Here is a 15815-nt window from a genome sequence, read left to right as displayed (position 1 = left end):
AAACAGTAGCCATTCTTTACAGTTGATTTCAAAACAGACATTTATGCCTATAATTTTGGTAAAATAATCCCTTATAGTCACCATTACTTCAAAATTCAACCTTTAGTTGCTTTTTTAGTCGACAGTGGCAGCCCTGTGAGTTCAAATATTGTGATTTTCAAATACTGTGATTTATACAAGATTATTACTATAAAAAAAGGAGGGAAGGCAATTTTCAAAATGTTACAAAACACAGAAATCAGCCCAGCTGCAGAAGATTTGCAGCTAGTCCTGAACTTATGAAATTACATTTACAGATAATTTTTTGCATTAAAAAGGAAAACACTTGATACTATGTTTTGCAAAACTGCTAAGAAACACTATTTTAAAATCTTTTTTTTTTTTTTAATCTAGTGGGACACATGAATCTTTTTTTTTTTTTAATTCTAAATTTGATTTGGACTAACCTCAAATGCATGTATGAATGCAGTAAACTCTTGATTATCTTTGGGGCAGATTATCCTTGGGCAGTTTATTCGCGACCTTTCTGACTTAAAAATTTTTTTTTTCAACGATGATTAACTGAAATTAGATAAATGCACACATTTTATCTCAATAAGTGCAAAATCTATTTTTAGACATTCCTATTTATTTCTTTTCACTCCCTTCCAATGAAATCAAACCTTCCATGGTCACAAAAACCTGAGAAGTGGAAACCTGATTATTAGATCTACGCTACTTAACAGACTTATAGATCTACATTAGTATAACGTCAAACGAGTGACCGCACCATCAGTCGTGTGCAAAAAAATTCACCCCTCCTCTCCCCTATGCATTTTTTTGTAACCTAACTTGATCTGTTTCAGTTAATCTGTACAATTTGCTCAAGTAGGCATGTAATTCATTTGGAATATAAATGGATCAGTTCTTAGCTTTTATATACGTTGTTATCGTTTCAGCTATAGTTAAATGCATACGAGTGTTATTGATCTTTTTAAGCCATGGCATACACTAGTGTCGGTTTTACATATTTTGCAGATTATCTGTGAACTCGCCTTTCCGCGATTACTGTGCTACACTATTCTGCAGATAATTGGGAGTTTACTGTACATCAAAACCACAGTTTAGAAATTGAAAAACAAAAAAAATAATTATTTACTAGGATAAATTGTAGGGTGAGAATGGATACATCGAGCTCGGGGTAAACAACTACCAAATGCAAGGCAAGGATCAGGTACTGGACCAGTGCCCTAAAAAAGAAAATTTGAAAAATATTAAAATCATCTTTTCAAATACAGGGAAGCATTGTTCATGCATTTCTCTTTTATACATTTTAATCATAAACAAGCTTTTTAAATTGGTCACTGCACAAGCAACAAAAATCGGCAAAAATTTCCATTGAGCTGCATTACAGGAAATTTTTTGAAATGATTTCAAGTAAATCTCTTATCTTTGAGCCCTTCGTCAAAGATGAGAGATTTACTTTCTTCTGTCTTCCTTTCTATACAGCTTTAAACAAGCTTTATAGAAAAAAAAAGATAGAAATTCAAGAAATTGAAAGCCTTACAAATAGTCACACTGGATTGCCATTTAGATGTTGAAAACTGGTTTTGGACGTGACAAGCGCCAAAACCTGTATTAAACTGTCAAAAACCTATTTTTCAAACATTTAAAAAAACCTGTGTCTAAAGCACAAAATTTGATTTCAAAATTCTACCTTCCAGTTAATTAGATACATTACAACAATGAGAGTAGATATTTCCAAAAATTAAAACATTGATCATTTAGAATTTCTAAATTTTGAACTTTTCTTCTATTTTTATTTAATTTTATACTTTAAATACACTAGTTCTTAATGCAAGGGAGAAAAAAGGCTAGTTATCTGATACAATACATGAGTAATAATTAGCAATTAGAAAATTGGTAATCCAGTTTTTTAGTTATGGAAGGAAAAAATAGAAGAGATGCTTCTGAAGGGTACGAGGGAAGGGGGGGAGGAGAATCCTGTCAGTCAGTTTTCTCAAGGAAACGAAATAATGATGCCATCTAGAGTTTGCTGAAGCACTCTTTTCAAGAAGTTAATCTTTTGTACAAAACCCCATCAGTCAGCTGAAATATTTATTTGAAAATAGGTGATACGGAGAAGAATATGTCCAAACATTCAAAGGCATTTTTATCAAAATTAGCTTTTTTTTATTAACTAATGGGATTTTTTTCCACGTAGGCTTTGTTATTCCAAGAAAAGTTACATTAATATTTGATCATATTCCTGAATTTACAACCACCTAGTAAATATCCAATACTTCAGATGTTGTTAACACTGGTTATGCTGTTTCAAGGTTTATGACAGTTTTAATACGACAGTTTAAATCATGGTTAATCGACAATTTAATCATGTCAAAAACTGTATGCATCAAAAATTTACCAAACCTGCAGCCACATCTATGATGTTGTTGGTAGGATTGGCAGTTACCTAGCACAGAAAAAACTTGTCCAGGTTTTACCAAGTTGATAATCAAGCCAGTTTGCTTTGGTACTTATAAGGTGGAACGGAGTCTACACTAACACGTGACAGATGGTTAGTATAAGGTTACAAGGATGCCCATATAGGGAGGCAAGGGGGACTCGAGGCCTCCCCCTTTGAAATTAGAACTTCCTTACTTTAAGTACTTTTTTCTTTGCAAAAATGTAAAAACATTTCTTCTCCAGTTATTAATGAATAAGTTATTAAAAATGTCAAGTTTCAATGACTCTAATCTGCCCCGAAATTGGTTTCCACGTGGAAAATATCCAGCTAAACCACAGGGAAAATATTTGAGCACCCCCTTTCAACTTTGCATATGGGCGCCCATGTAAGGTTATGACCACCTATCCAATCCCTTGGCTATGCAACTGGATAATACAGTTAATACAAGGAATTTTGGAATTGTTTCAAAGAAAAAAAAAAGAATTTAAAAAATCAATAAGATGTTTTTATTTTGTTGTTTATGCGAAACACTATTTAAAACTAAGATGCAACAAATTTATACAGAACACATTATTTCTTTACTTAAATACATATTTCTTTAAAAACTATCTTTTAAAAAGACTTTAAAAAAGAATACAACAAGAAATAAGCTTTTAACATATAAATATGAAAAAGTGGTCAACAAGAATATAGATGAATATAAGGCCAGGCGCATGCATGGGGGCCCCAGATTTTTAAAATTAGGGGTAAAATATATATTTAGGGATGTATGGGTAAACAATATCGAGGGGGCCGGTAAAAGTCATTTGTGAGGGGCCCCAAAATTTCGGTGCACGCCTCTGTATAAGGCAATATGAGGCAGTGAGAAGCAAAGGGATGTAAGTGGATATTTTCAAGTTTTTATAAAACATGTTTAAAGATAACAACCTAAGTAGGCTTTCATTGATTTTTTTTTCTAAATCATGCTGTGCAGCAGCACCTACCAGGGCTACTAGTACTATCTCTTGCCCCAAGACAAGGGAAAGGTTCCCCTACTATTTCTACTGGTTACCTCAAATTTTTTAATTTTGCCACTTAAGTCCCTTTGCTTCTCACTGCCTCATATGTAATTTTCATCATTTTCAACTTTCATGACAAACAATGTTTTAGCAATCTTTATTGCTTTGAATGATGTTTTTCTACATTGGAATTGACAGCGAAATGCATATTTAACACTTAAGACAACACTGTCCAAAAATATTTTAAAATTTGAGACTTACAATGGATCTTGTTCCGGAATCAGCTGGCTCATGAAAAGGAACAGTCTGCTGATTCGCTCCATGGAAACGACAACTGGAAAACTGAACTTGAATGGGATACGCTGGTTGCCTATTTTCAGGATAAGGATCCCAAAAGAATGGAGGACTTGGATTACGTTCATTCAATAAATTACAGCTATATTGGAATAAACATTTTCTTGCAATAAGTAATCTTTTATTGCTTAACTTTTAAACTGAGATAATTAAGTTAATTTGATTTAAATTTTTTAAGACTACAATTAATAAAAAAAAAATATATGTATATATTGAGCATTTTCAACACACCTTACTCCAGTATTTGTTGTTGAAACTGGTGTTCTGGTTGCTGTTGTAGAAGTAGCCTGAGTATCATCATCAGATTGAGTTAAATCAACTAGAATAGGCCTTTCCAATTTGATATTAAGACTACGAGTGTTGCGAGCAGTAGTAGCAGAATTGGGTTGTGCAACATTTCTGTTTCCTCTTGACCGGCCAGGCCTTGTAACCGACCTGTAATTTTTTTTAATTTACATTTTACATATTGATAGCATTTTCAATGAGCAATAATTTTATTTTTTTAAACCAGGTGAAAAATGGGTAATGTTTCAAGCATCAAAAAAAAGCTAATGTGAAACAATATTGTATTTACATTATTGTAAAAAGCATTTACAGCAAAATAAGCTAACACACTTCAATGAACATTCAAATTTATGAGTAATTGTTAATTACTTTTTATTAGTATAACCCACAGACAACAACATAAAAATACATTTCAAAAGTCCCACATGATTAATAAAAGACACTTTATTAAATAAGCAAATATTAACATGATAGCATAAAAGTTTGAAAGTAAAGTATTTCTTAAAAGCACTTACAATGACTGAAAAAATGCTGCAGCATGCTAAAGCAAGATATGCTAAGCATGCCAATGAAAGTTGTAGACATTTAATCTATTTGATGTAACACCTTTGATGAAATACTATGTTAGACACATTACAGATTTAACAATTCTTAAAAGAAGCTTGACAATAATTTAAAAAACGAGCTGATGTGTGCATCACATGACTTCCTTTTACTCCAATTTAATGTCATTTTCCTATAACTGGCAATTTTACGGTGATTCAATAGTTTACTCTCTAAATATCACCAGCAGTTTCCAAATTCAAACCAGATTTTAAAATTTAAAAAAAATTGCCAAATTTGTTGCCAAGTTGGCAAAAACTGGGGGACCAAAAGACTGGCGATATATCGCCAAGTGTCCACCAAGTTATAACACCACTTGAGTTTACATCGAAATTAACAATGATTCCCCCCCCCCCAAGGGGCAGGGGTTTATAAAGGGGCAAAGATCCCTTTATAAACACATAAATGCAACCAAAAGGGGAGATGCACAACTAGACCCCACTAGGAGTCTTAAGTATCAAAGTTCAACTTTCTAGGACATACCATTCTTGAGTTATGCGACATACATCCGCACATACAGACGTCAAGAGAAAACTTGTAGTAATTAACTTGTGAATCGTCAAAATGGATATTTCGTGTGTCTATACGTTCTTAGGCACTTATCCACGTGTGGTCGAATCAGAAAGAAAACTCAACATTCATTTGGGGGTGAGTAAAATGGAAATTAAGGTCGATTCTTGAGTGAAAATTTTTTCGCGGATAAATGTAAAAGGAAGTAAAAATTTCCTTTTTGTAAAAGGAAAGAAAAAAGGAAAGAAAAAAAACTGGTGAAAATTTTAAAGAATTAATTGCACCCATGAAGATGAGAAAAGTTTACTATGGAGATTCAGTACCAATACTCAACACAGCAAAAAAATTTAGTTGAGAGTTCCAAATTTTGGCAGTCATAAGCAGGCAAAACAATGAAATGAAGAACTTCAAACCAATGTATTTCGACCTCATAAAAAAAATAGATGTAGGTAGATACTACATGTATAAGGAAGGCATACTGAGCTTACGTTCGACGACCTCGACCGGTCGCTACCCGTTGGTTGATCACGTGACAGCTAATGATCACGCACTTCAATCAACCAATCAACAGCTTAAAACGGAGAACGCTGCGGTTACTAGACGGCCAGTCACCGGTCGACCAGTTGAGTTCATCGAACGCAACCTGAGTGTAATTGGTGGAATGCAATACTAGGTTCCATTGTACATTTACTACACTTATCTAGATCAGGGTCAACAAAAGACCACGTCATCCTAGGAAACTAAGGGTCCATCTCAGAATCAGAGTAATATAAGTTTTATGGGGAGACATGGGCCTGCCGACCAAACTGATAAGGGGCCATTGTGGCTCTCGATGGCCTTGATCTAGATGTGTACAAAAATCTGTCTTATTTTGTCAAAACCCGTTTTTTTAACTGTCTGTTTTGCAAATTTGGAAACATTTAAAACTTCCTGAAAAATGCTGAAACAGGGTGGCGACAGGAACTGTGAAAAAAAGTTCCCTGACTTTTCCCTGATTAAGTTCACCAAATTTCCCTGATTTACGTTACCAATGATAATGGTTTTCTTTCTTTGCTCTACTTGAAATCCATTGTATGTTTGTATAAAATGCAGTATTTTAAATGTTTTAAGTTGTGTAAAGTTGTTGAACTAAAGATATATTATAAAAAGATGCTACTTTTTAAATAAAATGGTTAAAAAAACATATCAAGTCAATTTTTTTAGGGAAAAAAGCCTACAAAACAGCATATTCAATTTTTCTACATGGAAAGATTATAGAAAATTTTAAAAAAAATACTTTCCTTCCAGAAACCACTTAGCATAAGAATTTTAAGAAACTATTAAAATTACTCTTAAAAACATTTTTCAAACAGTATAATAATTGTTGCAAGAATAACAAGTAATAGTGAAATAATAGAAGTAATGTAGTTATTCTTATATAACTAATTGAGATATTTATGCAAAACAGATGAAACCATTTGACATCCATTCATAGGGAGCTTTTCTCTAATCAAGAACATAGGTTTTAATGAATAAATACAGCATTTTAACAATAAAAAAATAAAGATATTTACTTAAGTGCACAAGTTAACTCTATTTCAAATGATTTCAGTATGTAACGAAAAAAAAATCTTAGATTCCTTTCGTAAGAAAGAACTTGAAAATGAGAGAAAAAAAAAAAAGAAAAAGAAGATAATTTTAAAATATATAAAAGAATACAACTTGGTTATAAAATTAAAGAATCACTTAAGTCTGAAGAAAAGAAAACCTTTATAATCTGCGGTGACAACAAATAGTATAACGGCAAAAACAAAGTTTTTTTTATTGAAAGTTCAATTTTAGCAATTAAATTTAAAACGCGAGGAAGTAAAAACTTTTAAGCTTTTCTAGTATTAATTCGAAAATCAAAGATTTCTTCTTGAAATCGTGATTACAGTATGCTAATTACTTCGAGACAATGGAATAAAGGCAAAGGAGCTAAGGCATTAATGTAGGCTTCCTCTTTGCCTGTATGGTTGTTTATTTTACATAGCATTGGAAGCGTAAAAGGAAATTTCAAGCTAGGTAAAATAAACAACCTAACAGACACAGAAGCAATCTTAGGAAGTTCATCCTGTGGGTTAATAAGTAAGATTCAATACTTTGACGTTGAGGAAAAAAGATGCACAAATATGCGGCAGCGTTTAATCGCACCTCATTAATTTTACTTTTTTTTAAAAAAAAAACAGATAATTGGCGGGAAATGCGTAGGGAATTAGGGTACTTAATTTCGTAAAGCAAAAAAAAAAATTTTTTTTCTTCATAAAACCAATTTTTCCTGATATTTTGTTATTTTTTTCAAATTTCCCTGATATTTCCCTGACTTTTCCCTGATTAATAAAGTTCCCTGACTTTTCCCTGATTTCCCTGATCTGTCGCCACCCTGTGAAAATTTTGCGTTTAAAATCTTGAAATCATTCATTTATCATATATTCAGCAAACAATCACAAGTATTGGCTTACGCAAGCAACTGAAAATTATACAAAATGAGAGTATGGGCTCTAGAGAGATATCTAGATGAATTAGAAGACATTACCTCTGATGTTCCACTCGAACTACTTCAACGCTGCTGTCATCATCATCATCAGTGAACAGACAATCTAACTGAAGATCAGGAGCAACAGGCCAGTTACTGCCTTTTGCTTTATTATTGCAATTTTTGGCTTGGAATCTTTCACTGTTTTGACTTGATGATGGTTCTAAATAAAGAAATTGATCTAATGAATTGTCAAAGCTATGAAAGACAAATCTAAATAAATAGACTATTACAGATTCTTATTTTCAAGAGGGGGGGGGGGGCGTGGCCACTTCTGCAGAATTAGCAATGCAGTATTAATAACTGTGATGAATAGTCAACAGTTTAGAGAACAAAACCAATGATACTTGACAGAGTGATGTTACAGTTACAGTCCATTCTCGAAAACAAAGACTACTACTCAAGACAGATTCCATTTCAAAAAGGGGCGATAGGTTGAAGGATGGGCACTTTCCGCTTGCCCTTGCTATCTCTGTCTTTTTCAATGCTACATTGGAAGAACTGCTGAACATGTTTTTTTTGCACCTTTTACTTCCAGGTTTCCCTATCTATTTTGACTAAATCAGAGCGGATCTGACGCTTGCGCAAATTGGCACTAGGTCTCGGCTAAAGAAAACAAACAGTACGTGAAAGATGTAAACATTTTTCTTCTCTTCGTTTGTCTTCACTTCAGTTCAACAGCAGATGGATATGTGTTGTTGGATAGTGGATGAGATCCATCTGTACGTATTTGCAAATTCGTTTCTACAGATGCGCTGCTTGTTCAAGCGTTATACGCACAGCTTTTTTGAACCCGCTTTCGTAACATCATAGTTTAAAGCTGTGATTTGTAGTAACTACGATTTTTTTTTTTTGTAGCAGTTGGCAGCTCTGACTATACTTTGTGCATAGTTTTCCGAAAAACCAATCAAAGTTAGGAACGAAATATTTTTATTGTTATTACTCAAATATGCCGTGATCAATATAGTGTATGCGAGTGGTACTGAAGCACCTGGGTCTGTTTGAATTTGTAATCGCAGTTGAATTATAACAACAAATGATTTCATCTATGGTTTTTGCACCACTTCAAAAACTAGGTTTAAAAGCACTATTAACGGTGTTCAAAGAATAAATTATTTTTTCACTTTTTAATGCAGTTTTAATCTGTAATTTTGAAGGGGTTTTTTTCCCCCTTCATTAAAAATATTTACTTATTTTTTTAATGTACGAATTTAAGATTAAAGCCAATTAGCTACATAATGAAGACTTTATGAAAAGTAAATAAGATGGAAAAAAAACTGGTTTTAAATTTACATGAAATAATGGAGAGGAGGGGCTCAGCAGATCAAGCACTGTAACCAGAGGTCTATTGTACTAAAAATTTACATAGAAACACACTCCATGTTAAGCTACATTTCATGTTAAGTGGACCAGTCATTCTGTTGGTGGATCAGTATATTTTCTTTGTTACTGGTCCACAGGACCAGTTATGATTTTCTAAGAATTTCTAATACACAAATACAAAATTTCTTCTCAGAAAAGAAAGGTCAAATAAATTCGCCAACTGAATGATAACACTGGAATAATAGTTGGGCAAAATTTCCTAATAACGTTTCAGACAAAACCAAGTCTTTTCTTGATTTTAGGGAATAAATATAATGATCACTGCCAAACTAGAATATTAAACAAGAAAACATCAAAAATAAGATACAAAACAGCCAACAACTACAATTAATGATTGATTCCTCTTACAAGAATTTTTTTCCCAATTTCACCCTAAATATCGTAATATATCCTTTAAAATCCCTGTTAATTCCCAGTTTTTCCATTCAGCAGCCATCCAATAAAAATACAAAACTTAATTACTTACCATTACTGACTTCAGTAACCATCTCAACATTATCATTGGCATTCCAGAGATCAATATAAGTGTGATCGTGATTCGGAACTAAAGCATTCTCCTGTGCCTGAGCATTTGTTCTTAAGCTAACAATATCAATGTCACTGTCGCTATCTGTAGTATCTACAATCAAATCTGGTGTTGGAGATTCAAACAGATAGATCTCATTCTCAGTATTTACAAAGCCCATGGCACCATTACCATTGTTAGCTTCAGGGTTAATTGCAATATCTTCTTGAATCATGGGAGCAACACTCATTGCAGATGAATTTTGAAAGTTGGAATCACTACTATTCATTTCACATTGAACAGCCCTATCGGAGAAATTGGAATTTTCTGCATAGAAAGCACATACACCAGCTTGTATATTTTCTTCCAATGCTTGGACACTAGTAATTTTTTTTCTAGCGGGGGGAGGTTGAATGGTAGGGTCAAAAATTTTCTCACTAGTGCTGGGTTTGCTGATTTCCACCGGGTGAATTCCAACTTTTGTTGCCTTCATTCCTGAGTTCTGAAATCAAATTATGCAAAAAATAATTGATAATATATATATATATATATATATATATATTTGAAACTATTTTAATTTAATGAGTCAATAAACACGTATAAGATGACAATAATAATAACTATAATTCTTAGAGAAATAAACTAGGTAGAAGATAAATTGAAACACTGAGACACTAGCCCATGTAGATTATTCAGTTGGTACATTAAATATTATAAGGATAGCTTCAGTTCCTCCCAACTTATACATTTTTCACTTATTTTTTATTTTTATAATCTACAGGGAAAAAAAGGTTTAGTTAGCCCATGAGTTTTTTTAAATTAATTTATATTTTAACTATAAAATGTTATATGATTAAGAAAATCATAGCTTCCTAACATAAGTTTTATTGAAGAATTCAGAAACTATTTCCGAATGAATTTCAAATCAGTTGCTGATTTGATCTTAAGCCATGATACAGTTGAGATAACATATTGATATTACATGCTGTTTCCATTAATATCATGGTTTTGCCAATAAACTACCATATAATTTTTCATTTTGCATTTTTATAAGATGAAAAAGAAATCTATTACATAACAGAAAATATCCAACGTTGTTTAACACAAATAAACAGATTTCAGGCACAAAGGTATTTATTTATTGCTTAAATCTATTACATATTTTGCAAATAGCTTCCAAGATTGAAATGACACTTTTCAAATGACTCTCGAAATGACTCTCAATGCATTTTTTTAAAAAATTTAACTATTGGATCCATGGAAGAAGAATTAATGGAAGCATTGCTGTATCACGTTACCCTGAAATCAAAACCAGTATGTTTAATGTATTCAGCCATTCTTGCCTCTGACTCCAGTATTACTTCCATGGCCAGATTTGGAAGCGTGGAGGCCCCTAATCAGGGTTCGAAAAGATCATCATATTTTTGAAAATATCCGATACTTTGACATACATCCGAATATTTTGATATATATGTATATATCATATATTTTCGATCAGCACTTTAATAATATATACATCCTGAAGTTACTGCTATTTATTTTTTTTATATTGTTATTATTATATTTTATAGGGGAGAAAAAACGTAAAATTTGCTGACCAGTAAGTTAGGATATTTTGTAAAAATTTTATTGTGGGGGGGGGGGGGGGGCCTTTGTTGCGGAGGATCAAGGGCAGTAGCCCCACCTGCCCTCCCCTAAATCCGGCCCTGATAACTTCTTTCATAAACAAAAGTTATTTTATTCAAAATACTCTGTGTGTATTTTCTGTTCATTATGCATAACTATATTTTAAAAAATGCTATAGAAAAGTCAATTAAAATAATAAAGAAAATAGAAAAGTCAATTAAAATAATAAAGAAAATAGAAAAGTCAATTAAATTAATTCATCCTTTTGGGGGTGGCCTGCCCCTCCCCCCTCCCCTCCCTAAAGTTCGCTACTGGCACGGTGGTTGTCAACCTGTTACCTAAAATAATTTCGAATTGTACATCATTGTAAAAACAGATCATCATCAGAAACAATGTAAAGATATGGCTACAAGTAGCTAAACTAAACTCAATGGAAAAAACAGCCCATAACAGGGGTCTGTCCAGGATTTTTCATAACTAGTGGGTTTTTTTTTTTGTGAAAAATCACATAATTTCGAGAATGAAATAATTTGAAATTTCAAAATTTGTACACATAGTAAAGTATTTGGGGGGAGGGGAGTCATGGCACACGCTGCACCATTGGTATTTTAAGGAGGGTGTTTTTGGGATAGTTTTCTTCAGGGTTGTATCACTGTTCTGGAGACGAGCAACCCTGATGCATTTTTCATATCATACTAGAAACATTAACTGGAGACATTATATATCTCGTTTAAACTTAAATAATTGAAACAAAAATAAAATTTAGGCAGCAGTTCGGCATTTAACTTTTTCATATATGAACTGGAAGAGCATGGAATTGCGTTTAAAGCTTTTCAATTTTGTGATTTAAAAAAGTAAAAAGGAATTTTAAGTGTTTGCTTCTTAACAAAGCATAATAAATATCAAAAACGAGAAAAATAAGATTCCCATAATGGATGCAAAAAGTTTGCATTATTTTAAAAGAAGGAATGAAAAGTATTGAATCTGTACAAAAGAATTTATTTAAAAAAAAATATTTTAGAATTGCACTTTATAGGTCTACAATAAACAAATTGAAAATAACTATTGACCCAGAGTTGAAGCAAACATAAAATTAAACCAACAAGTCAGCCTTTTCAACCTTCATACAACACACTGAATTTTGCTTGAAAATTTTGAGCTATGATTTTAATAAAAATTAAAAGAAAGGTCCTTTATTTGCCTACTAACAAAGCTTAGTAATCAACAAAAATGATTAGAATTTGATTCTTGTATCAGAGGCCGAGAAATCGCATTTTTTCAAAATGAAGGTATAAAAACGGATAATAAAAGATTTCATTACAGTAAAATAATTTTAGATTGGCATTTCAACAGGTCTACATGATGAACATTGTTAATAATCACCCACATATTCGCTGAAAATTTGAAGTAAAGAAAACAAAATTCAGAGGTGGGGAGAAAAAAGCATCTGAGACAATACCAGACTTCTTCAATGTACCAGGTTTTAACACACGGAAAAATATGACAATTCCGGAATATAATCGGAACACAATCACCCCTGCTAGCATCAAAAATTTAAAAACCATATAATGTTGTCCTAAAATAATGTTAAAACATGTTGCTAAAAACTTTACAACTAACCACCGATAATTATAAAACTGATAACTGATTTGAAGAAATCATATGATAAATCAAACAAGCAAAATTGCAAAAACAAAACGACTGACTTAAGTTATTTCTTTTAAAAAAGCAAACTATAACAAACAATAAGCACTAAAGTTGGCAGTGTTAATAATTTATGGCATTTGCAAACACCAAAGAAGAGCGTGGACATTTTTCTACAAAATTAGCACATCCTAGTTTAAAAATTAGCAGATCCTCGATTTCTCTAATGTTATCTTCAAAAAAGTTTCCGAAAACTATTGCCTTGTACACAAAATAGGCATACGTTACTTAGTTTTCAGATTTGCCTTTACAATAAATAATTTGTGAAGGGTCCGTTTCGGTTGATCAGAATTTCGTGAACGTTCCGTTAACGGACCACAATTTCCTCTGGGCGGACCCCTGCCAACTGTGCCAATCTCTGGGGCCCAACATAGGCTGATTTTACTGCCGTTTTTTGGTACAAAAATCGTATTTTGAAATCGGTACTTTCACAAAATACTACAATCAGCAGCTTCAAACAGCTAATTTTGACCCAAAACCTACAACAATGAAAAAACATTTATAAATTAAAGACTAATAATGTAATGCATTCAGTAATTTTAAAAACGAGGAAGTAATTCCAAAATTGATTACACAGTTTTGTTGTGACTGAATTTTGGAAACATATAATGAGATATTTTTCCAACGTTGGTTCGCTTTCATGCAAGCCATGATTTTTGGCAACTAATGCATTGTTTTTAGACTCATGGAATGCAAGAGTGATTGCTGTGGAAAATTATTTGTTAAATTAAACCAAAACTCATAAAATATATAAGTAAACAGTTAAGATAAAAAAAATAAGCAGTTTCATAACAGCATATTGTAAAAAATAACTTTTTAAATATTTACAAATTTTACAAGATGCAAAAACCTTGAAATTTTAAAACATTGTATACAATTTGTAATTGTTTTTTTTTAGTGAAGAACAAGCTCAAAGTTGGCAAGGTTCCAAAGAGAAGGTAATTATTCAATGAGTCATTAATAATAAAAATTCAGTTTAAGCAGAAGTCTGAAACAAGTCAACTCTTTCAAAGCACTAAGTTTGAAGCCAGTTTAAAATTTTTTTGAAAAAATCCCAAAATAATCCAATATTTTTCTAGTATAAAAATGAAGATTTATAACTGCCAAATAAAACTTCTGAAAACAATGGCAAAAAAAAAATTGACAAATTTCTTAAGTACCATTTTGAATAACTCACAAAACTCAAGAACAAAAGATATTTTGATCAAGATTTTTAACAAAGCTGTGGAGTAGGAGGGAAAATGGCCGGCTTTGACACAGACTCAAGGATCTTGAGCCTTTGATCCAACTCCTTTACCGCAAAATCAGTCATACTCAGACTCTGCAAATCTGGCAGAGTTGCGAACTTTGATCGAAAATGCCCACCTCTGATTCTTGGAATTTTAAACCTTTGACTACCAATTCGGACTCCTTCACCTCAAAATCAGTCCAACTCTGCAGTACTGGTTTTCAAGCATTTGAAAATGAAGCTTTTTATTTCAAACAGTTGTCAAGGTTTTTTATAAGTATGAAATGTGTGTGAGAATTTAAGGATGTTCACATTCCTATTTTCTATAAATAGGGTACCCATTAGAGTTTAGCTATTCACTAAGTATGCTAAACAATGTATTTTTAATTTTTCATTTGTTACAATCTATAATCTGAAATACATTAATTAATGTAAGTAATGTATTTTAATTTTTAGAGTTCTTTTTTAAAAACTGCATCTCAGTTCGAAAAGAAAAGATTTGAATGATTACTTATGCCTTTTGTACACATTAAGTTAATTAAGGGTCATTTCATGGTATTTTGGAAAAATGTAGTCCGTAACATGACCCTTTTTTTTGCCACAATTATTTAAATTACTGTTTGATTTGCAAATTATTTTGATTTGAGTTTGGATGTTGGTAGGACTAACTCAAAATAAAATGATGTGCTAATCAAACAATTAGTTAAAAAGTTACAGTAAAAAAAAGTCATGTTACGGAGTCTACATAAATGTCCAAAATACCATGAAATGACCCATAAACAATATTTTGAGGTGGCAATCGAACTGACTGACAGAGGATTTTTTATTTGCTACTTTTTTTATCCCCCCCCCCCCTCCCAACTTAATGATGGTGATTGCTAACTTTTCCTTTAAAAATACAGTACAATATATTTAAGCTACCAATAAAACAAAATTTCCCATAAAATGCACAACTTTTCAGAAGAAAACAGTAAATTGTTACGTTAAAAATGTCATATTTTTAGCATTGCAAACATAATTTCGTTTATATTAAATTTTGATAGTTTTACATCATTCTAACTTAATTTAAAGCTTTTAAATGAAAAATATTATTCATCAGGTTGTCTTTGAAAATGCTGTTGCTAAGCAAACCATGAAACTAGAATAAGTGCAAGATATTGCACTTACCTTAGCAATTATTTATGAAACCAAGTTATTTGGGATAAACACTGATGAATGAATTCGCATCTTATACCTGGCAAGACAACACTAAACAGAAATTTATAGAGTGGAAGTTCAATACATCATCATAAGAACCATACGTTCAGTTGCCAATCGATTAATCTCAAGTTCCAATCTATGAACATGATGTTTCATCGTGAAGTGATAAATTTTAAATCAATCTTCTAGAAGACTAAATTCTGAATCAATATCAAAGAAAAAAACTTCCAGCATAACTAAAATGCAATAAAATAATTTTTCACTATGCAAAGTAAAGATTCTAGTTTTTGGTAAATTATAATCACATTAAAGAAGGATTTTAAATTCTATCTTCCTTGCAAAGCAAAAGAATTACATGTTTTTTGAATAAAATTAAGACTTACTACATAAATTTCCCAAAATCTAAATACTTTTGAAGG

General features: G+C 31.9%; 1 protein-coding gene across 1 annotated transcript in view; it reads right to left on the bottom strand.

Moving 5' to 3' along the window:
* Positions 1 to 15552, bottom strand: part of LOC129228359 (E3 ubiquitin-protein ligase arkadia-C-like) — a 40429-nt gene extending 24877 nt beyond the window's left edge. Inside the window, exons 1-6 of the mRNA XM_054863038.1 lie at positions 15498 to 15552; positions 9600 to 10133; positions 7751 to 7913; positions 4030 to 4233; positions 3706 to 3880; positions 1139 to 1229 (exon numbers count right to left, since the gene is read on the bottom strand). Coding sequence (XP_054719013.1) covers positions 1139 to 1229; positions 3706 to 3880; positions 4030 to 4233; positions 7751 to 7913; positions 9600 to 10133; positions 15498 to 15552 — 1222 coding nt within the window. The remainder of the gene's footprint in view (positions 1 to 1138; positions 1230 to 3705; positions 3881 to 4029; positions 4234 to 7750; positions 7914 to 9599; positions 10134 to 15497) is intronic.
* Between the last annotated feature and the right edge of the window lie 263 nt (positions 15553 to 15815).

Source organism: Uloborus diversus, chromosome 8, assembly GCF_026930045.1.
Source record: "Uloborus diversus isolate 005 chromosome 8, Udiv.v.3.1, whole genome shotgun sequence".
Taxonomy (NCBI): Eukaryota; Metazoa; Arthropoda; class Arachnida; order Araneae; family Uloboridae; genus Uloborus; species Uloborus diversus.
This window is presented reverse-complemented; position numbering and strand designations above follow the sequence as displayed.